Consider the following 26782-nt stretch of genomic DNA (forward strand, 5'->3'; position numbering starts at 1 on the left):
GGAGTGGGAGAGGGAGAAGCAGGTCTCCTGTGAGCAGGGAGCCTGATGTGGGACTCGATCCCAGGACCCTGGGATCATGACCTGAGCCGAAGGCAGACGCTTAACAACTAAGCCACCCAGATGCCCAAAGTTTGTGTTTTTTTAAGAATGGTGGAAACCATTAAGAGTTTAATCAGTGCATGACATCCGCTGATTGTGTTTTTAAAAGACTGTCTGGCCACTAGTTGAAAAATGGATTCCACAAGGCTAAGAGTGGAAGCAAGAAGATCAGATGAGTTATTAGAGCAGCCTAGGCCAGAGGTCTTCAAATTGAGGTACACATACACTTGGAGATGGCACGAACACTTTCCAAAAGGTACAGGTCCTCAGCTTCTAAACATACTTTTCCTTCAAATTGATCTGCCTCAGAAGGCACCTAAGAGGAGCAGATTCTCTTTTTTTACTTCCCTTTTCACAGTGTGCATCCCTCACTTTACAATAGGCACACATCTCCTGAATCTTAATATTTTCTGTTCCTCTAAGGAGAAAATAAACGCCTCTGGAACAGTTACAAACAGATAATTCCAAATATTGGTGTTAAGAAGATGGATCAGAAAAGTCAGATTGTTTACTATTCTTTGTTTTCAATAGAATTGAAGGATAACCTAATTAAGTTGCCAGCTGATAGATAGTTATAAATAATTTTTAATAATAGGCTACTGTGTGATTGGGGGCATATAATTCTGAAGGAGTGCAAAAAATTAAGATATATTGCTATAAAAAAGCTCCTTCCATTCCTATCTATTTATTTGTATAAAGGTTTCTTAGTACGTACACCTATGAAAAGGAAGCACACAATAGAATTGATACAAACCCTGAATAAGTAATATTCATCAAGGAATATCTAAACTAATAAAATAAAAATTCCATTTCATTAAGATAAATATTTTAATGGTAAGATACATTTTTAATAAAGTTTTACTTTTCACATTAATAGTATTCTTTCAAAATATCACATGTATATTAGTTTCGATTGATTGTATGTTATTAATAATTGTAATGATCAACTTGAAAATTTTTTAATAGATTTATGACCACAGGAAATTTTGTAAATATGAGATTTACACTTACATACATATCTTTGATACAGAAAAGTATGAGAGAGGATCTATATAAACAGTCTAGCATAAAATAAATTACATCAGTATAAAATTTTAGGAAGAAATGGAACAGAAACACCAGGTCAAAGAGAAAAAGGAACATGTAAAATTTTTAATTACTTAAGAACAGTTTGTCTTTACAATTTTTAAATAGATAAAAGTAGATATCAAATCACCATAGTATTTATATTTAATTGATACTTTTTTAAAAAAAGAGTGATGCTTTATTTTTTAAAAACAAATTTTATTATTTTTTTTTTAAGATTTTTTATTTATTTATTTGACAGAGAGAGAGAGATAGCAAGAGCAGGAACACAAGCAGGGGGAGTGGGAGAGGGAGAAGCAGACTTCCCGCCGAGCAGGGAGCCCAATGTGGGACTTGATCCCAGGACCCTGAGATCATGACCTGAGCCGAAGGCAGATGCTTAACGACTGAGCCACCCGGCACCCCTAAAAACAAATTTTAAAATACCAAAGAAATCACATTCCTTGCAACTCTTTAAACTTACGATGTTCAAAAAATAGATAGCAAGTTAAAATCATAGTTATGTAAACTATTTAGGAGGCATACAAGGAAAATCATGTAGGCTCCTGGTCTAGGCAAGAAACTAAATTAGGAAATAGGTGGGTAAATTGAATAGGGGCAGTGGGGATGGAGACAGGTGGACGGATTTAGAATGTCTTTGGAAATAGAGCTAAAAAGACTTGATGAATTGCATGTATGGATAAGGCTGAAGGAGAAAACAAAGATGATTCTCCAATTTCTGGCTGGACAACTGGGCAGATGTTGGTTCCATTTTCTGAGATGAGAAATCCTGAGGGGTAAACTTGTTTGAGGATAAGAACTAAAAAATTGTTCCAAAACAATGCTAGCTACATTATTATTAGTAGTAGAATTGTTACATCAAATGTATATATCAACCCAGTTTTCTCTTCTGAGGTCCAAATCAATGAAGTAGACAGTAACCTACTTCATGTCTACTTCATACCTTTTTTCAGATATTTCATCGACATCTCAACCTGAAACCATCCAAATCCAGAACTCTGGATTCCTTGCCTGAGACCAATTTTTCCATCTCATGGAGAGAAAATACTCTTATCCTACAAAGCTGAAATTAGTCATAGCAAGTGTTAGGAGAAGCAAGTCCGAGAAAGGCCGAAGTGATAGGTCAGGTACAGAGATTGTAAACTCTGGTTCTCTAGTAGCTAAGAGAGTGCGTTCTGGGTTAGAATCCTTGTTGGAATTATGGTTCCATCACTTAAAAATTGTAATTTCTCTGTCAGTTCCCTGAGCTATCAAAGATACTTACCATAACTGCCACACTAAAGAGAGGTTTTTGTACAAAGTACTTTTAACAGAGTTGGCATATAGTAAGCACCCAGTAAACCTTAGCTACGACTGAGCTTCTGTTGTTAGTACCGTGGCTCTTGATAGCTCCAAGGGAAGGGGTTGTTCTGATCAGCAAAAGGCCCGAGAGAAACTTAGAATCTACAGACCCCACCTGGTCAGTTCAGTATTTTAACCTTCTTTTTGTTAAAAGTTCCCATTTTCATATATCAAGTTTTAATCCTTGTGACTCTTCCCTGCCACTTGCCAGCCTGGAATGTATAATATCTGCATCAGCTGGGAATGCCACAGCCAACTAATAGGTTGGTCAAATGGGTATCCTTCTTATCATTGGGTTATTCATTTTCTGTGAGTCTGTCTTAAGTCAATGCAGGATCTTAGTCTGTCCATTATTTTCCAATTTTCTTTTAGGTTTCCCTCATAGAAATAGTTTTAGTAGCTTTAGTAAATGGCTACAAACCTGTGCTGTAAAATCCAGTCCTAATGCTGTCCCTCAGTTTTACAAAGTATGTATTATTCTATGACTTCCTTTAGGAAGGAAAGTAGGGAGGGAAAGAAAAATAATACTTTCTTTAGCACTATTTAAAACAAAATGAGAATTTGAGAACATTATGCTTAGACCTTATTCATGGGAGTAGGAAGATGGAGAAAATTTAAGATTAAAAAAATTCTGTGTTTGATCCTTATAATCTTAAATTGGAAATATCTGTTTGAATATTCATGACTTTTTCCTCTTCAACACTAAGATGCGTGCACGCACGGGCACATACACACACATTTCCTGTGTACTGAAAATACCTCAAAAATATTATTTCATTTGCAGTGCACCCTTGTAATGCCCAGGTATGGTATCCAAATACCATTCTGTATTAAAAGGATTTGAGTTCCAAATAGAAGTTACTTTTTTCTTTTGACATAAAGTGAATTCTATTTTTCTTCACAAGTGCTTATTTGTGATCAAAGCCTCTATAGTCTTTATAGCAGCACTCTTCAATAGAACTTGGGCACAATGGAAATGTTTTATATCTCTTCAGTATGGCAGCTCCTAGCCACACATTGCTGTTGAACACTTAAAATGTCGCTAGAACCCCTGAAGAACCGAATTTTTACATCTATTTAATTTTAATTAAATTTAAATGGCCACATCTGGCTAGTGGTTACTGTACTGGACAGTGTGTTGGACGGATGGATACTTATATATACACATACGTACTTAGCAACTACTATTTAGTTTTTCCTCCCGAGCCTGACAGAGTTATAGTACTGATATAGATATAGATATAGATATAAGGAAAAACACTTTCCTGATGTTGATCCTTTTTTTGTTTTGTTTTTGGAAAAACACCTGTGGTCTAAAAGCCTATTTGTCAAAAGTAATTATTACGTTAAGAAATAATGGTGAAAGACTAGGTTCGTAGAGGACTAGGTCACTTTCAAGAGATACCATAATTATGTGTATGTGTGTATTACCCCATGTTCATGTAATATTAGACACTTCAATTTATAGCATGCATGATGGAATTAGTATAGGAAAAAGAAATACAAAAGTTATAGAAGCGAGAAAGAGGTGTCTGTCCATAGAGAGAATATGCCACCCTAGTGTTAAGAGTTTAATGGCTTCATAGATACCACTTATTCCATTACTCTGTTATTCATTCCAATAATGCTTATTGAGAGTTTACTATGTGCTAGAAACTGGGAATACATTAGTGAACAAAACAAATATGGTTCCTTTCCTCCTGGTGTTTATATGTTAGGGAGGTTGATCACATGATCACAGACATAAACATATTCTTTAAGATTGTGATACAGGCAAATAAAGTATAGAATTATAAAAAGAGTATAACAAGGGGAACTTATTTAGAATGAATGGTCAGGGAAGGCATCTCTAAGACATTGATACTTAACTCGACACATGAAAAGTAAATAGGAATTGGGGAGATTTAGAATTTCAAGAAATTTACGTCAGTGGAAACCACCTGTGTGGACACCGTAATAATGGGAAGAGCATGGTATAGTTATGCTATAGAAGTAAAAGAAAACCACCAGTTAGTGGAGAATGCTGAGTAGAAGTGAGTTGGTGGCTGGGTGGATAGGTAGGTGAGTGAATGAGTAAGTAAAGGAATGAAAGAACAGATGCTATGACAAGAAACTAGAGAGGAAGATATAGGATGTCATGTCAATGATTTTAGATTTTATATTAATCATAATGGTTAGCCTTTAAATCATTGTAAGCAGAAGAATGACAAAAATCCATTTTATGTTTTAAAAGATTATTCCGGCAGTTATATGAAAAATAAATCAGGGATAAGTAGGGAAAAAAATAAACAAGGGCAAAAGGCAGAGTACCTGTTAGGAAGATAGTGCATAATCCAGGAACATAATAGGGTGTTGGCAGTGGAGATGGAGAGATTTATTTGGAGATAGATGCAATAGGATTTGCTGATGTTTTGCATGTGGAAGATTGGGGAGTGGGAGGTGGCAGGGCTGATGGCCATGTTTTCTGCCATGAAAGCTTAAGTCGGTGGTGGTGGTGTTTATCGAACTGTGGGGAAAACTGAAGGAGGAGCAGTTTAGGGTAGACATTCAGCTATGTGTATATTAAATTTGAGATACTTGTGCCCTCTTTCTCATGAAGGAGTTGTCAACTAGGGACTTGGGTATATGGCTTTAGCTCAGAGGTGTGCTGTGAGCTAAAATAGAAACTTATCTCCAGTTACTCTCAAATGCACATAAATTGAGAAAGTATTATTACTAGAAAATGTGACACACTGAAAGTACATAGCATCTTACTCTTAATATAATTACAAGGTTTGAGGTACTGACATTTATTGATTACCTATTAACTGCTTGTCATCATGATAAATACTTCATAGTATTTAACCACTTAAATTCTTAGATATATTAGTGTTTCCTGGAGAGAGAAAGAACATGGGGGCTCATTGGATCCTTTTTCAGAAGAACGAAGATTGGTTTGCATTTATTGAACTACATGTTCCCTCTGAATGAAGCAGTGTCTTCATCTTTATTCCATCCTCTTGTCTGGATAAATCCTACTTCTCCTTCCATAAAACCTTCTCTTCCCCCCAAGTCTGAGTTATATGTCTCTCCCACGTTTTTCAGCAGCACTCTGTACTATTTGACAACACTGTTATTATTACTTATTTGCTGTCACTTTAAGAGAGTATCTCCATCTTCTCTATTAGAATGAAAGCTCCTTGAGGGCAGGAGTTGTGTTTTGTTTATTGTTGTATCCTTAGGACCTACCATCATGTCTGGTACATAGTGGCATTCAGTGAATATTTGTTGAGCAAATGAATTAATAATGAGTGAATGAATGAAATTTTATTCTGACCTCCTGACTGTTTGCCCTCCTGGTAACAGAAGCATCACTTTATTTACTAAACAACATAAAGTTCAATGGTAATTTTATGAGTTTTACATTAGTTACCAAAAAACATTTTGAATTATTACAAAAATATGTTGAATTATTACAAAACTATTTTCAATTGTTTTTATTCTTTCTTGCAATTCCTCTCCATGGGATTATTTTTTTTCAAGATTTTATTTATTTGTCAGATAGAGAGCACAAGCAGGGGGAGCAGCAGGCTCCCTGCTGAGCAAGGAGCCCGATGTGGGACTCGATCTCAAGACTTTACGATCATGACCTGAGCCGAAGGCAGACGCCCAACCAACTGAGCCACCCAGGTGTCCCTCCATGGGATGGGATTTGATGAAGCACTTTGTCATCTGCCAGAAAAACTCAAAAAAGATTTCACACTTGTAGATTTAAAGATTTAGATATTATTATTTGAAAGCTTATTTTTTGTGGTAAAGAGTATTTGGTTTTAAAGCGTGGTAGCTCCAATGGAAAAATAAAATTTAGAAATCCTCATCATCCCTGACTTATCCTTACAGTGGGAAGTAAGGGGACTTATTGTGTCTCATGCAGCGAATGCGCAACACTCTGTCCCACCATGGCTGATCTTTCAAACAGTGGGAACTAGCAAAAAGTGGTGTTGTGTACTGCCTAGTCTTCAGCACTGAGATAGCAGTAAGCCATGTCATAAAAACATGTAAAAATTCAAAACATTCTACAGAACAGATGTAAACTCTGATCAAATTAGGATGAAAATGTTTTTGATCTTACTTTATTTCCTTCTGGTGGGACTAATACTTCTGATCATCATTGGTGAATCTGACATTAGGTTTTGAAAGATTTGTCTCATCTCTCCTACCTTAAAGATAGATTTATAATATTAAGATTGTTTCCTTGTATACAATATTTTAATGGGCTATATTTATATTTTGTAGAAGTTTCTTAACATATTTTTTTCACTGTTTATCCTTTATGCCTTAAAAACTGATTTCTCTGTTGGTAGTGATGGAATTTTTGAGGTGAGTAGCTGAGTGGTCTAAAAGTATTATAAATACAAACATGTTTCTCAGAACTATGTGGAAACTTTCAGTCTTAGAAGAAAATTTAGTTGTAAAATAGCGGTATAAACTGTGCTTTTAAAAGAGATTACCGATTTCTGCAGAAGTACCATTTTTGGTCCGTGCAAAGATTGAAGGTACTTTGTGGAAAGATACTTCATTTTAAAAAAGATGTTATTATGAAACATTCTATTGGTAAACATGAGGAAAGTACATTTTTAATATTCTAAGAATCTGAGATGGTGACAGTTAAATTCACTATCATTTTCTCTTTGCCATTGTGTAATCATTTAAGTATTTAAATCAAGCTCTGTCAAGAGGAACTTAGTAAGTTTCATTGTAGACTCTTGCTCTAATGTCAATGAGTTTGAATCTCCTTTGTTATGGTGACTGGTTATGAAATCAGTCACTTGACAGACCCTGAAGTGAGACTGCTGGAAATACGTCATGTCTGCCTTCATGGTGACAGCTGGCTACAAAACAAACCCCACCAGAGCCATTCTGCAATTGACAAGGGACTTCAAAGGCCAACAGGGCTGCCACTTCAAAGAGAATTCTGCCATCTCTGGCTTGTTGAAAGAAGAAGTTAAATGGCTATACCCTGCCATAGCAGAAATCTCCATGTTTAGACTTCTTCTTTTGATCTTAGAAAGATGTATGAAATGGGCTTTAAGTTAAAGGAATGATATAGTCTGTAGCAATGGCAACCCAATATTATTCTGCATTTCAATCCACTTATTAATGGAAATTACCAAAATATGTTCAAATAACAGTAGGCCTAAAAACTCAAATGTCTCAGCAGATGAGTGTTCAGAAGAATTGAAACTTCGTATTACTTTCACAAATGTGGAATAAGTCATATGGTGAATAAAATGGAGCTCTCAGTGTGTTTTTAAAACTCTCCTTCAATTTCTCCTGGTAATTTTTATTTCCTTTAGTAGAATCGTGTTCTGAATATTGATAGTAGAAATGGCAGACAACTAAAACCTGTAGTCTCAATCCAATTTGCATGGTTTAAACAGACATTTCTCTTTCTCCCCTTTCAGTAACTCTGTACTTGAAATTTTAAACTACCTTGTACTGTTTGAAATGTTATTCATCAAGTTATGCTGGATACGATCTTGAAATAATTACCTCATCATTATATTCAACAAAGGAAGGATCTCAGAGTTTTAGTAAAAGTCTTCCAATAAAAGATCAAAATACTAACAAGCATCTTGAAGAATAACAATGAAAAGGCAGCAACATGAATTCTTTCATTTAGAATACTGATGGCCCTGAAAGATACTCATTTGATGGAGTTATGTGTAGTATACTTGAAAAAGAAGAAAGGAAACTTTATAAATAACAGGGCAGTAAAAATATAGAGATTTTATATGTAGTATGAAGTGAGAGTAGGGCTTGGGCCTGGAGTTTAAAATTATTACAAGTCAATAGCATGACCTTTTTTAAATTGCAGTGTTTTCTCTCTCATCCTCTGTATTATAGAAGGATAAAGCTAAGAATCCTTAGATTATTTTGCCCTGATCTTATTTTCTTTTTTTCTCTTAAAACTTCTACTTACATATAATAAAAAGGTTGACTTAGCAGAAGTTTTAGGCACTATAATAACTTCCTCTATAATTTTGCCAGATGGGGTCAGTAGACAACAAGTAAAGAAATTCTGAAAGGAAACTGGAGCTCCCAGGAAATAACCACATGGGATGGTATGACTGAAAAAAAAAAAAAACTTTTTACACATGAGTGGTTTGTAACAGTAGTTCTTAAAGTGATGCATTTGGGTTTGCCTTTTTTATTATAGTTTTTTGTTCTTGAAAATTTCTGATAAAATAGTACATGATTATATTATTCTGGAAGTTCAGGAAATACCTATGTTTCTAAATTTTGGCTTGATTTTTCCTTTTCATTCAACAAAAGGACCACATCTGTGTTTTCCAAAGTTATAATCAAATGAAAAATTAACTGCAGTGGAAAAGAAATAAAACCTTGGCACACCCCAAAATTGAACCACAGAAATGAGTGCCAGAGTCTATAGATATTGGTTTTCAAAGTAGACATGTTTTTATACTTCTGACTAAACTCTATAACCACTACTGCGCTGGGAAGCACTTTTGGAATCTATGTGGCAGATCTGTAACAGATGATATTGAGTTTGCTTGTAATGAGTTCTTGGGGTGTTTGGCCCTTATTCTGTTATCTCCTACTGAGAAGTTTGATAAACCAAATTATTGACGATAGAGGCAGTCATCCAAGATATCGCTGAAGTTGAAGTCATGAGAGCCAGATGGCTTCCCACTGATTTTTATATGCAGTTTATGTTCTCCTTGGCTGCACCTTCTTGGATGTTTTCAATAAAACATATTTTCCTAGGGAAATATACACAGCAGGACTTACCCTACACAACAGATAGTTTTTGTGTGTGGCAGACCCATGCTCTAGTTTGGCACTCATTTGTCCCCTCCTCTTATCTCCACCCTCTTTAATGAATGAATAAAGAGGTAATAAGGGCTAGTGTAAAGTGCAGTGAACCAGAAGTCAAGTGATGGGGATTCTAGCTCTTCTGTTTACTAGCTGTGATTTAGGGTAAGGCTCATAATCTTTCTAAGCCTCTGTAGTGGAATGAAGTAATTTATTAGCCCCACAAGTGTTTTGGTAGCCTATAAAGACAGTATACAAATGTTGAGCATTATTGTTATGGCCAGAATAATTGTGTGTATGTGTCTGTACGTACACATTTATGTGATGCTTTTGAGTTCTCTCTTGGTATCCTTGGGTTGCCAGACATTAAATCCCACCTTTTTTCTTCTTTGACTAATAGTAAATTTGTAATAAATAAAATTTTTATTTTTTATTTTACTATTGATAGTAAATTAATAGTAAATTAATGTTCTATTGGTAAACATGGGGAAAGTACATTTTTATGTATATTTTTATGATAGTAAATTAATAGTAAAATTTTGATAAACTTTTTATTTTCATTTGTCAGTTTTTTTTTTTTTTAAGATTTTGTTTATTTATTTGACAGAGAGAGACACAGCAAGAGAGGGAACACAAGCAGGGGGAGCGGGAGAGGGAGAAGCAGGCCTCCCACGGAGCAGGGAGCCTGATGCGGAGCTCGATCCCAGGACCCCGGGATCATGACCTGAGCCCAAGGCAGACGCCTAACGACTGAGCCACCCAGGCGCCCCGTCAGTATTTTTTTAAAAACCATTTTCCAGGGGTTATAATGAAATAATATGTTTTCTCCACAAAAGGTATCTGCAATTGATGAAATATCAATCTCTTTACTTCTAGGTAGCTGTTTGACTTTTTTCCAGCAATGCAAATGAGGATTAAAATTTTCCATTAAAGTGTCAGTAAACTTTTATTGTTGAAAACTTAAGGAAAGAGTATGAAGCTATTTTATTCAAATTGTTTATTTGATCTTAGAGGGCTTAAGCCCTAAATGCTCTGGTCTCTGTTGGTGACTTTATGCTAGTGAGGGGATTGCTGTTTTCTGTGATGAAAAGGAATTAATGTTTTCTCCATGTGAAATGGCCAAATGATTTCAATTATGAAGGAAATTTCTTTTCAAAAGCTGGACAGCTTGTTCAGCCCTCCTAGCATCTACTTTAGCCTGTTGTCTTGACTTCCTAGTAATGCAGAAAAAAAAATTTTTTTTTTAAGAGAATTTACTAGAGCTCGAAGTTCAAGGGAAAGTCTTGCCTTTCCACCTCTATTTATATTTCCCTGAATTACTCATTTGTCACAAACTCTAATGAGATATAAGGAGGTCTCAGACCCAGATGCAGAAGAGTGTAAAATGATGGTTGCCACGTCTTGTTACTGCTGCTGGAGAAAGAAAATGTGATGTTACTTAGATTATTTCTATCCTTTTTTCTTCCAGGAGTAGAGAAGAGCCATAGAGTCTATGTGAACCCAGGCAATTGTTAATATTTGTTTTACTTGATTCTGGTATGAACTCTTGGTTGCTTAAGTAAGCAAATTATAGGAGACATTAATCAAGTAACAGTCTTCTGGAAAAAAAAAAGTAGTTTTGAGTGCTTTAATTCAGATTTTTAGTTTTTAGTTTTGATGTTTTGTTACCAAAAAAATCACCTAAATGGAATCAACAGTGAGATAAACATTTGCCCTTCTTAAAGCCGCTTTCCAACCTCAGTGACACAAATGATGAGATTCATAGCAGCAGGGGGACATTTGCTTTGCTTTGAAAATGTGCACCCACGTTTATTGATGTGGGATTTTTAAAGCTTCACTTAGGAATGATGAGGGCTTATTATAAGATTTATCTACCCAAGCCCTCTGGGTTGATAAAAAAGAAAAATTGAGATGGTTTGGGGGGCGGGGAAAGCATTTCTTTCACATCGTTGTGTTTCTACTCTTTTAAAATTTTTAAAAACAATGAAATCTTGCCATTTGCAAGATTTACATTTGCATTTCCATGGATGGACCTAGAGGGTATTATGCTATGTGAAATAAGTCAGAAAAAGACAAATTCTGTATGATTTCACTTACATGTGGAATATAAAAAAAGAAACAAATCAAATAAAACAGAAAGAGACTCCTAGATACAGAGGACAAACTATTGGTTATTAGAATAGGGAGGAATTGGGGGGTGGAGGAACTAGGTGAAGGGGATTAAGAGGTACAGGCGTCCAGTTATAAAATAAATTAGTCATGGGGATGTAATATACAGCATATGGAAGATAGTCAATAATATAATTACTTTATATTTGTATGGTGACATACGGTAACTAGACAGATTGTGTGGGGTTCATTTCAATAATGTATAAAGATATTGAATCACCAGGATATACACCTGAAACTTAAAGGCTATTGTATGTCAATTATGCTTCAATAAAAAAATTTATCTTCAGCTAAAGATTTGTTACCACAACACAATATTACTGGAAACTTAAAGGCAGTTGCTGATGAAGTAACACAGCCAGTCAATGTGCATTTATCTCTTCTACAAGTCAGTCTTAACTGTGGATTCTTATAAACCATATGCTTTTGTAGAAATACCCAGCATCATTAAGTGTCCTATGGGAATGGGAGGCATATTTTGAGAGATGGTAAAAACATTTTGTAAATTCCTCACCAGTGGTGCACATTAATTATTCAAAGTGTCATTTGCTCATTTTATTCACACTCACAAACCTTTGACAGTGTTGACCTATTAGAGAAATGCAACACTATTTAAAAAGTCAAGCGATCTAGTGACTCCCAAAGTTGAATTGGAGAAATGTATTTTCTTTAGTGTCTTTTTCAGTGCTATATATGTGACTCCTACTCATATTTGGGTTCTTCATAAGGTCAGGAGTAAAAGACAACAGTAGTACCTTGCAAATTCCTAAGTTTAATATATAGCTGAATTCAGTGTTACCTGTTACCATTAAGTTACTTCAGTAATCACAGTACCTTATTTTCAATAAACAGAACAGAAAATTAAATCAGTGCTATCATATAAGTCATACGCATTAAGAAAATAATTTTTTTTTTTTTCTGGTGCAAAAAGGTGGTTTTATTAAAGCCTGGGGACGGGACCGTGGGCAGAAGGAGCTGCTGCCCCGGGGTTGTGACAGGTGGGAGTGGGGGGAGGTAAGGAAAAGGCTAAGAAAATAATTCTTAATTCTTACTTTGGTATCATCTGCTTTGTTTTGAAGTTATGGTACAGTGGGACCAGTGCCCACCCTTTCGGAAGAACCTAATAGAGTTAATTTTACTGTACCTTTCATCCTAGATTTCATTAGACATTGTCCAAAAAATAACCCTCCAGTCATCTGTACTTTATCATTATCCCTATCTGTTCAGTACTTTCTTGAATCAACATATTCTTCAACTCTTCTTACTCCTTCTACATCTTCCCACTGTGTCACCAAAATTCACAGATTCATTTGTCTTCATTCATTCACCAATTCGCCAAATAGTTATTGAGTTTTTATTCTGTGCCAGGCCCTGACACATACATTCTTAATTTCTTCCCACTCCTCTTCCCCTTCTTCCTCCTCCTTATGTAATTAATACACGGTGTTATATTACTTTTAGTTATACAATATAATGATTCAACAGTTATATACATTACTCAGTGCTCATCATTTTAAGCATACCCGTAATCCCCTTTATTCTACTCATATGCCCACTCACCTCTCCTCTGGTAACCAGCAGTTTGTGCTCTGTATTTAAAAGTTTGTTTCTTTGTCTCTTTTGTGTGTTTATTCATTTTTTTTCTTTTGTTTCTTGAATTCCACATATGAATGAAATCATGCTATATTTGATTTTCTCTTTTTCTTCTTGAACCAGCTTTCACTTTCTTTGCCTGAGGTATAATTTGGCATCTCCTTTGACAACTTCCAGCAACTCTTTTCTGGTGATAAATACGTGTTTCTTCTGAACCGTAGGGTTAGAGGTAGGACCCTTCTTGTTTCCTGTTACATCTTCAGACCTTTATTCCATTACATTCTTATGAGAACGCCTGCTTCTTCAAGTCTCATGCCATTCTGATATAGCATTGAAGGTTTTCAGAATCTGTGTGGATAATTCATTTGCCTTATCCTTTCAGTTTCTTGACCTTTGTCTCTATTGATTTTCTTCACCCCATATTTGGCATTCTAAACCTTGTAATCTAGCCTACCTCCAAATTCACTCATTACAGTATCTTTCTGTCTAAACACAATTGCCTATTATTTTAGCATTCTTGTTCATTTGTACTATCTTTCCATTATCATTTGAACTTCTTTTTCTCTTTTTGCTTCATCCTAATCCATTAGCCCTGTCTTTCCTTCCCTCTGTATTCCCTGTCTTGGCTTCTCTCTGTATTCAGCTTAGAAACCTTGTTCCATCATTTTAGTAATTCTGATTTTCACCTTCTGAATCCTCTTGCTCCTCTATTTAGTCAGATCCCTTTAGTACCTCTGTGTTGTATTTAGGATAAAAGCCCAAATCCCTCATGGCCTACAAGATCCTTCTACATCTAGCCCCTTTCTCCCTCTCCTACCACATTTGCACCCTTCTCCTTGTTCTCGGGGCTTGTATCTTTTCTCTTCTCTCCCTGCTTTCCCACTTTAGGGCCACTATACAAGCTGGAAGGCCATTTTCCTCCCCATCTACTCCTTACTTTCTTGGGCAAACTCTCTAGGGCCCCAAAACATAGGTCAAAGCCTCATGTTACGCACTATACACAGTTTAAAATTAAATATTGATGAATTTTATTAATTATTGACTATATATGGACTCAAAGCTCAAGAGCTATAGAGAAATATATCTGTTTTGTTTTCTTTTATATCTTCAATGCCTAATACATAGTACCCGGCACAAGGTAGGAATTAAATATTTAGGGGGTAGGGGAGAAGGGGGAGAAAGGAAGGAGGGAAAGATGCAAAACCAGGCATGGGAACACTCTGCAGAGTGATTTATTAGATATAATTGTGGAAAGCTTTTGTGGAACACTGATACACTGCAGCAAAGCAGCATTAACTCTGAATACAGTGAGGTGTGACTGCCTAGGTTGGAATCTTGGTTCTTTCCCCTCTAGCTTTTATAACCTTGAATAAGGCACTTAAACTCTCCAAACCTGTATAGTCTTCTATAAAAGTGAGAATAATAATAATACCTAATATCTAGCCTCAGAGGATCATTGTGAGCATTTAATGAAATGATATCTGTAAAGTGCTTTGAACACTTCAGAGTATTCAAACGAGGTAAGTTGCTGCTGCTGTTGTTGTTAAGCTACTCCCTAGTCATAAAATACTGTACTGTTGGTGTATATCTTGTCAAAGAATTACCATGCATTGACAAAAAGAACATAATGGGGAAAGAGAATATTTCTAGTATAAATACTAGCGTACATCTGTTTTAGAAATTCTGTAAATTTAAATTCGCTGTAGTAGTGATTGTATGATACCTAAACGAGTTTGTTGGGAGAGGATGGTAGAAGGTATATATGTATATATGTGTGTAAGCTGTCACTGATACTTGAGAAATGCTCAACTCAGGAGCTTTTTAAATTAAAAAAAAACACCTTTTTTTAATTTAAAAACTTTTTTGGTAATTGTATAACAGAGTGGGTCTTTTTTTTTTCTTTAAATTTTTATTGTTATGTTAATCACCATACATTACATCATTAGTTTTTGATGTAGTGTTCCATGATTCATTGTTTGTGCATAACGCCCAGTGCTCCACGCAGAACGTGCCCTCTTTAATACCCATCACCAGGCCAGAGTGGGTCTTAATCTAGAATTTCTTTGAAATCAAGAGAACCGGTGGACTTCTCAAATGAAAATCTGGCTTCTATGATGAATGCTTAACCTCCAGGTAATCTTCCTTTGTACACTCCTTTTTTCTTTTAATCGTTTCATTCCTTTGGAGACTTATGTTTCTTACCCTCCTAAGAAATTATAACAAGATTTCCATAAGCATCTTGGAAACGACAAAGTATTTTGCTCTCTGTTGGGGAACAGAAGAAGGTGGGAAACTTGAAGATGCAGTCTTTGCCAGCACCTGAAGCACCTAATTGTTTTGCTTTCTTAAGGAAAATGGGACTGTGGTAAAGTCATAATTTGTTTCTTCTTATTCTGAGTAAAAGTTTATTAGCTTGTGATTTAAGCAAACCATCTGGTCGTGCTGGCACTGCACACTATCAAGCCCTGTGCTTTCTCTTAATATGTTACTGGAGGCAGTTAAGTTGCATACTTGAATCCCAGCTCTGGCCTGGGCTTTTTTTGTGTCTTGAAACATATGTTTTTGAAGATCATACTGTGACCTGGAGCACATTTTTAAATGATGGAGAATTTCTTCATTGTTTAGTGTGGTATATATCTCTTCATTTCTTCTACTCAGCTTTCATTACCTTCAACTCTCAGTGACTATACCTAAAACTGTATAACTGCTGTGCGGTAGGCATGTAATGGAACAGATATCCAAATGGAGATAGTTGGATGTGTTCTCTGGGGTTGTGGAAAAGTAACAGAGTATTTCAGTTTAACCTTGAAACTGTTTCCCTGGCTGGAGCCCAAGCACAAATGAGATAATTATTTGGAAATCCTGGCGTGTGGTACCATTTCTAGCCTTAAATACAAAAATGCTTTAAAACTTACTTGGTTGTATGTATAATCTGACGTAGGAATACCTTGAGGGTCTGGCACTAAAATGGATGGGAAAATGAAACAATCTAAGAAAATTACATTTTACTAACAAGCAGAATTCTGTAAGTAGAAGTATGGAATGAAAGTTAAAACATGTCTGTAAACATAACAGACTAGATGCTGGGAAAATAACTTCCACAGAAACAATTGAAGATGTTTGATAAAATATGTATCATACGTTGGAAAGAAAGTAAGGAAATCTCAGGAGGTGAATAGACAGGGAATTAAAATAGAAATACTTGATAAGCTGTTAAACTTGAACATCTTGGAAGAAAAAAGGTCCATGGCAGCCCAAAATGGAGAGTCTAATAGCCAACCAACTTCTCCACCCTTTTTATTTTTTATTTTTTTAAGTAGGCTCCATGCCCAGCATGGAGCTCAACACAGGGCCTGAAGTCATGACCTTGAGATCAAGCCCTGAGCTGAGATCAAGAGCTGGATACTTAAAACAACTGAACTGGGACACCTGGGTGGCTCAGTTGGTTAAGTTCCTACAGCTCAGGTCAGGATCCCAGGGTCCTGGGATTGAGCCCCACATTGGGCTGAGACATTGGATGTCCCTATGGGGAAAAATGAGATTGGTTCCCTACCTCACACCATACACAAAAAAGCAATTCCAGGTAGTTTAAAGACTAGATGTCAAACAATACTTAACACTCTTGGGTAACTTCTCAGTCAGGTATTGTATAGCAACCACAAAATAACACAAGTTGTGATGGTTAATTTTATGTGTCAACTTGCTTGGGCCACTGGGTACCCAGATATTTAGTCAAACTTTAATTTCAGGTGTTTTTGTGAGGGTGTTTTGGATGAAATTAACATTTAAATTGATACACTTGAGTAAATCAGATTGCCCTCTGTAATGTGAGTGGCCCTCATCCTGTACTATCCAATCAGTTGATTCCCCTCCCCTAAGAGTAAATCCTGCCTGGTTGTGTTTGAACTGGGATGTTGGCTTTTGCCTGCTTTTGGACCCTAATTGAAACACTGAGTCTTGAGTCTTCAGTCTGCAAGTCTTTGGACCAGAACTTCACAGTTGCCTCTCTTGGGTCTCAAGCTTGCCCATTCAGTTTGCAAATCTTGGCACTTGTCAGATTCCATAATCACATGAGCCAGTTACTTATATATATAAATCTTCTAATATATGTTATACATTATATATTGTGTATAATTTATTATAAAATATACATTTTAATATATAATATATGTAATGTATTTTATATGTTAGTGTAATTGCTATATGATGTTATGTTATATTAATATAACTAATTATATTAATTTAACAATATTATTTATTTATTTATTGGTTAGGCTTCCCCAGAGAAACAAAACTAATAGGATATATATTGAATACAGTGTGTGTGTTTATGTGTGTGTTTGCGTATGCATGCATATAGAGGCATGCCTTGGAGACATTGCCAGTTTAGTTCCAGACCACTACAATAAAGCGTATATGGCAATAAAGTGAGTCAAATGAATTTTTTGGTTTCCCAGTATATATATATAAAAGTTATGTTTACACTATATTGTAGTTTATTAGGTGTGCAATAGTATTGTCTAAAAAAACAATGTACATGCCTTAATTAAAAAATACTTTATTGCTGAAAATGCTAACTAGCATCCGCGCTTACAGCAAGTTGTAATATTTTTGCTGGTGAAGGTTCTTACTTCAGTGTTGATGGCTGTGACTGATCTGGGTGGTGGTTGCTGAAGGTGGCTGTAGCAATTTCTCTGTTTTTGTTTCTTTGGGATTTTTTTTTTTTTTTTTTTTTTGACAAGCATTTAGGACCTTTAGTAAGAGGTGCTTGCCGTTTGTTGAGTTTTTTGAAAAAATCAAGTTGTAAATTTTTATTACAAATAAAAATGAGGCTTTTAAAAATCTCATCTTGACCAGATATGAAACAATTTGAAAACCGTTAAAGGTGTATTACAAAAAACCCGGCTTTATAAAAAACCTTTTTTGTCATTACTAAAAAGAGATGTCTTTAGGCAAAAATAATAAAAACCCTATGCTCCATAGATAATGCAGATCGTTCTAATTATTTGGTTAATGGGCAAAAAACAAGCACTTAAGATCTTCAGCTCCAGTCTTTTGTTAATTTCTTATTCCTGGAATATCATACTCATTTCTTCTTATTGGATGACTAAACCAGATGATGGTAGAGAATTGGTAAACCAGTATTTACTCAGCCCTGCCCTAGTCAGAAGTTGGGGGGTTGGGGCAGATGAATTCTTTGCTGGTGGATCAGCTGCTCTTGTCTCTGTGCCACTTTGTTGTTTGGGGTTTTCCAGACACGTGTGTCAGTAATTGAACTTGTGGAAGTACCTCGGTTGAGGTGGCTGCTTACCTTGGGTCCCATCTCCTTTGATTTTCCTAAACTTCTTTATTGCTGTCTTCTCTGTGCGGTCTCTGGTAAGGAGGCCCCTGCAGAATTGTTGTCTGTGACCCTGATACATATTCTGTCTCACTGGTCTACCTTGTCCTCCTGAATTCTGGTAGTCAGCACCTTCCAGCACTTCTCCCTGCCCAAGCGGGTTGGAAGACTATGGTTGATGCTCCCAGGGTCTCCACATGTAGTAAGATGGGAATTGTTGCCTGCAGTAGGTCCGGAGCTGTTGGGTCTGGCCTTGGAAACAGTGCCTAATCCCTCATTCGTTTCCTCACTCTCACTATTTTGCAGTTCTGCTAGTAATGGCATGGAGGACCCATGTGCCATTGATAGTGCCTACCATGGTTATGGTCTGCTGCATATTTACTGCCTTGTACTGGAGCTCCACCAGCACCTATACCATTTGCTACCTCCTCACCCTTTCCCCTTCAACAACATCATACTCCACAGTCCCTCCATCTCCCACACTGTGAAGGTACTTCTTGGAGTTATTCCTCTTTTTGACACGTGTACAAATACATCTTCCTTGGTGTATTACTGCTGAAATACAGATATGAAACCATATCTGTATCTCACACTGAACCATTCTGCTGTTCCCCAAATCTTCTTATACTTGCTGGCAAGCACCCTAATGTGAGGCCACCACCCCCAAATGTGGGGTCAGGCTTGGTGTCAGCAGTGCTAGGACAGGGGCTGGGGTTGGGTGACTGGAAGGTCTCCACTTCACTGCTCATGGTTGCAGTGACAGTGATGGGGCTGGTTTAGGCAGCTGCAGCTCCTCTTGGGGTGTGATGATAACTAGACCAGAGTTGGTGGGGATGCTCAGGGCTTTTTGAGGTCTGCTCTCCATGCCCACTACCTGTTGGAATTTCTTCAAATACCAGAACAATGGGGGCGCCTGGGTGGCTCATTCAGTTAAGCATCTGCCTTCGGCTCAGGTCATGATCCCAGGGTCCTGGGGTCTAGCCCTATGTTGGGCTCCTGGCTCAGTGGGGAATCTTCTTCACTCTTTCTCTGTCCCCCATCCCCCACTCATGCTTGCTCTCTCTCTCTCTCTCTCTCAAATGAATAAATAAAATCTTAAAAAAAAAAGAAAAAAATGAAGTTTGCCACATCAACTGTTTCTTTCACAATTTCTCTGTAGCATGTGATGCTGTTTGATAGCATTGTATCCACAGTAGAACTTCTTTCGGAGTTGGAGTCAATCTTCTCAAATCTGTTACTGCTTTATCCAATAAGTTTACATAATATTCTAAATCCTTTGTTGTCATTTCAGCTGTCTTCACGGCATCTTCAGGAGGAGTAGATTCCATCTCAAGAAACCATTTTCTTTTTTTTAATTTAATTTTATTATGTTATGTTAGTCACTATACAGTACATCATTAGTTTTTGACATAGTGTTCCATGATTAATTGTTTTCGTATAACACCCAGTGCTCCATGCAATACATGCCCTCCTTAGAACCAACTTCTTCCAAACTCCTGTTCAGGTCGATATTTTTACCTCTTCCCATGAATCACAAATGTTCTTACTGGCATCTAGAATGGTGAATTTTTTCCAGAAGGTTTTTAGTTTACTTGGCCCAGATCTATCAGAGGAATCCCGGTCTCTGGCAGCTGTAGCCTTTCTTAAATGTATTTCTTAAATAATAAGACTTAAAATCTGAAATGACTTCTTCTTGCTCCATGGGCTACAGAATGAATGTTGTGTTAGGCATGAAAACAATAATCTTACTGTACATCTCCATCAGAGCTCTTCCAGTGAACAGGTGAATTGTCAGTGAACAATCATATTTCGAAAGTAATCTTTTTTTTCTGAGCAGTAGGTCTCAACAGTGGACTTAAAATATTTAATAGACTATGTTGTAAATAGATGTGCTGTTATCTAGGCTTTGTTGTTACATTTATAGAGCACAGGTAAAGTAGACTTAGCATGATTCTAAAGGACCTTAGGATTTTCAGGATGGTAAATGAGCATTGGCTTCAACTTACAGTCATTAGCTGTGTTAGCCCCTAACAAGAGAATCCACGTATATTTTGAAGACAAGCATTGTCCTCTCCTCTCTCGCTATGAAAGTCTTAAGATGTCTTCTTCCAGTAGAAAGCTATTTCATCTACATTGAAAATCTCTTGTTTAGTGTGGCCACCTTCATTAATGATCTTAGCTAGATCTTCTGGATAACTTGTTGCAGTTTCTGCATCAGCACTTGCTGCTTCATCTTGTACTTTTATGTTACGGAGATGACTTCTTCCCTTAAACTTCATGAACCAACCTCTGCTAAGCTTCAGACTTTTCTTCTGCAGCTTCCTCACCTCTCCTTGCCTTCACAGAATTGAAGAGAGTTTGGCCTTGCTCTGGATTAGGCCTTGCCTTGAGGAATGTTGTGGCTGGTTTGGTCATTCCATAGAATGGAGGGTTAGTAAAACGTTCTCCATATGAGTAATAAGGTTGTTTAGCTTTCTTATCGTTTGTGTGTTCACTGGAATAGCACTTTTAATTTCCTTCAAGAACTTTTCCTTTGCATTCACAGTTTGGCTGTTTGGTACAGCCTCTGTCAACTTTGTACCTGTCTTCCTCACTAAGTTTAATCATTTCTAGCTTTTGATTTAAAGTGAGAGATATACGACTCTCTTTCACTTGAACATTTAGATACCATTGTAGCATTATTAATTGACCTAATTTCAGGACTGTTGTATCTCAGGGAATAGAACGGCCCAAGGAGAGAGAGAGTGACAGGGGAACAGCCAGTTGGTGGAGCAGAGCACATACTACATTTGGCAAATAAGTTTGCTATCTTATATGGGTGCAGTTTATGGTGCCCCCAAAAGAATTAGAGTAGTAAAATCAAAAATCACTAGTCATATATCACTAGAACAAATACAATAAAAATGAAAAAGTTTGCAATATTGGGAGAATTAACAATGTCACAGACATGAAGTGAGCAAATGCTATTGGAAATAGGGCAACAGATAGACTTGCTTGACATGGGTCAAACATCATGTTCACAGATCAAAAGTCTTTAATATTGTTAAGATGACAGTATCCCCAAAGTGATCCACAGGTTCAGTGTAATCCATATAAAGACCCTAGCTGTCTTTTTTTTGTAGGAATTGACAAGCTGATCCTAAAATTGATATGAAAATGAGAGGGGAGCCAGAATAAGAAAAGTTATCTTGAAAGAAAATAATAAAGTTGAAAATCTCATACTTCTTGACTTCAAAACTTACTACAAAACTTCAGGGTAGTGTTGGCATAAGGATAGAAAAAGAGATCAATGGAAAAGAACTGAGAGTTGAGAAATAAACAAATTTGAGTCACGTGCCCAATACAAGTGTCCCACATTTTGGATTCAGTGGATTATTTTTTAATGGTGCTGTTTACATGGCTCCTCTTATCTTCATGCTTCCTATAAAATGACAGTTATATCTAAAGTCATAAGTTTTGCCATTTATTTAAATTTTCTTCAATTTCTTTCAATAATCTTATAATTTCCAGTATATATGTTATGCATTTTTAAGTTAAATTTATACCTAGCTATTTCCTTCTTTTTGGTGCTATTTTAAATGGAATTGTTTTTAATTTCATTTCAGAACGTTCATTGCTCGTGTATGGACAGACAATTGATTTCTGTATATTGATCTTGTATTCTGCAACCTTTGTATACTTGTTGATTATAATTTATTTTAGTGGATTATTGGTGTTTTTCACTATATAAGGTCATGTCATTTTCAACTAGAGAAAATTTTGTCTTCCTTTTCAGTGTGGGTGCCTTTTAATTATCTGTGTATCCTAATTTTCCTGGCTATCACTTCTAGTACAGTATTAAATAGATACGGTGAGAAAGGACATTCTAGTCTTGTTCTTGGTGCTGTTCCTAGAGGAAAAGCATTCCGTCTTTAATCATTGAAGTTTATATTAGCTGTGAGTTTTTCATAAGTGCCCTTTATCAGGTTGAGATAGTTTTTCTTTTTCCCTATTTTCTTGACTGTTTCTATCATGAAAGGTTGTTGGAAATTGTTAAATGCTTTTCTGCATCTACTTAGATGATCATGTGGGGTTTTTTGGCCTATATTCTACTGATATGGTTTATTACATTTATTTTTATGTGTTAAACCAACCTTGAATTCTTAGGATAAATCTCAATTTTTTTATCTTCCTGGGTTTGACTTTTTGGTATTTTTTTTTTGCCTCTGTATTCAGAAGGAATATTCTTGTGTAATTTCCTTTGTTTTTCTTGCTTGTGATATATTTTTCTGGTTTTGTTATCAGGGTTTCTGTGTCATGATCCCTGTTTGCCATGATTCGCATTTCTCTTGCTTTCTGGAAAAAGTTGTGCAACGTTCATCTTTCATACATTTCTTCCCCCAAATCTGGAATCAGCTGTGTTTTTAAGGAGCTCTTTCAGTTTAGTGGGAAACTATAATCTGGGTGTTGTGGTGCTTAAAGTTGTTGGCCCTCATTGCTTTTAACTCCTAAAATGGTAAGTATGTAGGGTATGTTTTCCTTTTGGTTCTGGAATATATATATAAGGGTAGGCCCCCTTTTTTTATATACATGAAAAAACATAATGTTGGATGAAATAAGAAAGTCAGAAGATTCCATTTATACAATGTTCATAAACTGAACCATTTTGGAATAAATATATCAAAGGCAAAAACAAAGAAATGGAAGGGATTAAGTAACAAATTTAAAATGGTGATGACCTATCATGGGGGACTTTGGGCATACAGTTGGATAATTTCACTTTTAAAGCTCTGGATAGTGACTTTATAGATGTGTGTATTGTTCTTGGTTCTGGAATATATGTGTATTCCTTTTTAATATATCTGTATTTCACATTGCTTATTTATGAAATTTAAGGGTGTTTATGTACAATATGAAGCATTGTGAAATTATCTTTCCTATAATTTGTAAGTAGTCTTTAAATAATTTGTGATCTTGGGGCACCTGGGTGGCTTGGTTGAGTATCCGGCTCTTGGTTTTGGCTCAGGCCATGATCTCAGGGTCGTGAGATCAAGCCCTGCATCGGGCTCCATGCTCTGCTCCCTCTGCGTCTCCCCTCTTTGTGCATGCTCTCTCTCTCTTCCCTTCCCTCTAAAAATAAATAAATAAATGTTTAAAAAAATAAATAATTTCTGATCTTTTGCCAAGTAGACCAAAAGTGCCTTCTTACTGTGGCTATTAAAGTTCTTCTTACTATTTATACTGCTGAGTTAGTTGAATACCCGTATTGATAAAAATGAATTTTGACCATTACACTGTATTTATTCAGTTGCATCTATATTGTAGATCTAAATGTAAAGTAAGTTAGAGAAAGACAAATACTGTATGATCTTATATGTGGAATCTAAAACAAAACAAAATAAATACAAACTCATAGAAAAAGCGATCAGTCTTGTTACCAGAGGTAGGGAGTAGGTCAAATAGGACTTGGAGAAAGGTGGTCAAAAAGTACAAACTTCCTATAAGATAAGTAGTAGGGATATAATGTGCACAGCATGATGACTGTAACTAACAGTGCTCTGTGATATATAGGAATGTTATTAAGAGAGCAAATCCTAAGATTTGCCATGAAAAGGAGGCAGTTGGTTTTTCTTCATTCTTTTTATTGTATTTGTATGAGAGAATGGATGTTAGCTGACCCTATCATGGTAATCATTTCACAATATATGTAAATCTAACCATTATGCTGTACACTTTAAAATTACACAGTGATGTATGTCAGTTATTTCTCAGTAAAACTGGAAAAAAATTTTTTTTAAATTCTTTTTATCAAAAGTGCCTTCAGTAAATTTTGCTATTTTCACACAGTGGAATTCCATACAGTTAAGAGAATTACAGAACTGTAATTATACCCAGTAACATGGATGGATCTCACAGACATAACACTGAGTGAAGAAAATCTGTACTTAGGGGGCACCTGGGTAGCTCAGTCGTTAAGCGTCTGCCTTCGGCTCAGGTCATGATTCCAGGGTCCTGGGATCGAGCCCCGCATCGGGCTCCCTGCTCAGCGGGAAGCCTGCTTCTCCCTCTCCCACTCCCCCTGCTTGTGTTCCCTCTCTCGCTGTGTCTCTCTCTGTCAAATAAATAAAATCTTAAAAAAAAAAGAAGAAAATCTTTACTTAAAATTAAATACTATGTAATTCCATTTGTAGAAAGTTAAGTAGGCAAAACTAACGTAAAATGCTGGAATAATGGTTACTCTTCATCTGGGAAGAGGTTTTCAGATGTGTTTCTGGGGGACTGTTAATGTTTTGTTCATTGGTCTGTGTTCTCTTTACACAGGTGTGTCCAACTTAGAGAAAATTCTTCAGGTTGCACATTTAACATTTGTGTTTTTTTTTCTCTACGTTGTATTTCTGTAAACATTTACCAAAAATTTTAGATGCATAAGGGTATATATAAAGTGAGCTTCCTTTTTTTAATATAGAAAAGAGGAATAAGTTGTTTATACAAGCTTGCTTATGTATATGTAATATATCTAAGTTATATAAGAAACTGATACCATACCTTGCTTGGGGTAGTGAAAGACAGGTTGGGAGGGAGATTTTTTTATTTGTTTAAGATAAGTTCATCAAAGATGGAAATATCCCACACTTTATTAGAGCTTCTGTAAATGGTGCTGTCCATTGATTTTGTGTTATAAGAACATAACTCGGTATGTTCTATAACTCATTTCAGTTCAGTTTAAATAAGATTTTACATGAATTAAACTTATTAAAATGGAGTCGTCCTTATTTGCAGTTTTCAAAGGGTAGATAGTGATACATGTTAACATAAAGCTTGTAAATATGTGGATACATATCCAAGAAGAGCTGCATAATAATATATATTCTCACAGCAGTGTTCTCACAGCTATTAGCTGAGAACATTAACTTGATCACTTCTGAAAAGATACACAAAGTAAGATGATTCAGGTGCCAAAACACTAAATGTATCTGTTTATTATCAGTGTTTAGCAGCTGTTACCAATCAACATGGAAACTTTGGTTAGGTCTGAGGCGCTAACATCCTGGGGTCTGTTAACAACTCTGATTTGTTATATTGCAGTTTTGTCTCTAAACTGTTCTCAGTTTTAGTATCACAGAAATTGGTTTTATGTAGAAGTCAATGAATGGCAATTCCCCCACCTCTTCCTCTGAAAAGGCTTGTCATCAAAATTATTTCTTGGCAAGCAGCAGCCAATATAAACTCTTGTGATTGGTGCAGTTGGCTGGTTGATTACCTGATTCAGATTGGTTTTGGTATTAACACATTTTTGCCAACATATATCTTGCTTCGGAATTAAAATGAACATGTTTATTTAAGTAATTCTGATTTGGACACCACCCAGAGTGAGTGGAAATGACTGATGAAGTACATACTGTGTTTTCTTAGTTCCTTGTGTTGTAGAGTTTTGTCTTCTTTCCCTCAGGACTTTTTTCAAGTCTTTTTTTAAAGCATTCTCTCTCCTCTCTATGTGGTCATGTGTTTTTCTTTTTTCTTCCTGCCTTCCTTGAGAAAACTCTACTTTAGAGCAAGAAGCTGTCTGATTGAATTCTAGCTGTTTTCTCCAAAAGAAATTATTTTTAGCGGTGTAAACAGAAAAATCTTTGGATGAATAAAAATGACTTACTTTGTTTATACTGAGTGTTGTTAGTCAAGTTTATGTCTTTTATTTCCTAAAATCCTTCAAGAGAAATTTACTATGATTTTGTTCCTTATATTTTTATCTGTGTTATATTGTGATTTCCATGGACATTTGTGGGCCATTTCCAAATAAATTCTCTAAAAGGGACTGACTATGGCAAAGTGTGACTTATTGAACTGATGCAGTTATGTTTATCAAAAAGAAAATGAAGTTCTTTTTGAGGTAACTTGAGAAGAATTATAGTGGAGGGAAGACCAGAGATTTATTTATTTGGTATATTGTCTTGATATATTTGTTTGAATCAGCAAGAGTACAGGGTTTTTGCTATATGCGTGTGTTTTTAATCTTGTGGACCCAGGAATTGCCCGTTGCTTAGCTCCTCTGTCTTTAATTGATCAAAATGCTCAGTTTTTCTTTTCCATACTTATCATAGGTGGAGGAATTACTGATGGCCATGGAGAAAGTGAAGCAGGAACTGGAGTCCATGAAAGCAAAGCTGTCCTCTACTCAACAGTCTCTGGCAGAAAAGGAAACTCATTTGACCAATCTTCGTGCAGAAAGAAGGAAACACTTAGAGGAAGTTCTGGAGATGAAGTAAGTGTTTATAATCTTATTTTTCAGTAGAAAACCTTTTTCTCATTGCTTTTATCATCTGGCCCAATTTATTACCGCTAACACATTTAACTTCATTTTAA

General features: G+C 36.0%; 1 protein-coding gene across 16 annotated transcripts in view; it reads left to right on the forward strand.

Annotated features, from left to right (window-relative positions):
• The window catches only part of ERC1 (ELKS/RAB6-interacting/CAST family member 1), a 560596-nt gene that overhangs the window by 271929 nt on the left and 261885 nt on the right, over positions 1 to 26782 (forward strand). For all 16 annotated transcript variants that reach the window (XR_003519825.2, XR_003519824.2, XR_003519826.2 and 13 more), the window contains one exon: positions 26521 to 26681. Coding sequence is in view for 13 of the 16 variants with exons in the window: in XM_027593114.1 (XP_027448915.1) it covers positions 26521 to 26681 (161 nt within the window). In the remaining 3 variants the exon portion in view is untranslated. The remainder of the gene's footprint in view (positions 1 to 26520; positions 26682 to 26782) is intronic.

This window comes from Zalophus californianus, chromosome 9 (assembly GCF_009762305.2).
Source record: "Zalophus californianus isolate mZalCal1 chromosome 9, mZalCal1.pri.v2, whole genome shotgun sequence".
NCBI lineage: Eukaryota > Metazoa > Chordata > Mammalia > Carnivora > Otariidae > Zalophus > Zalophus californianus.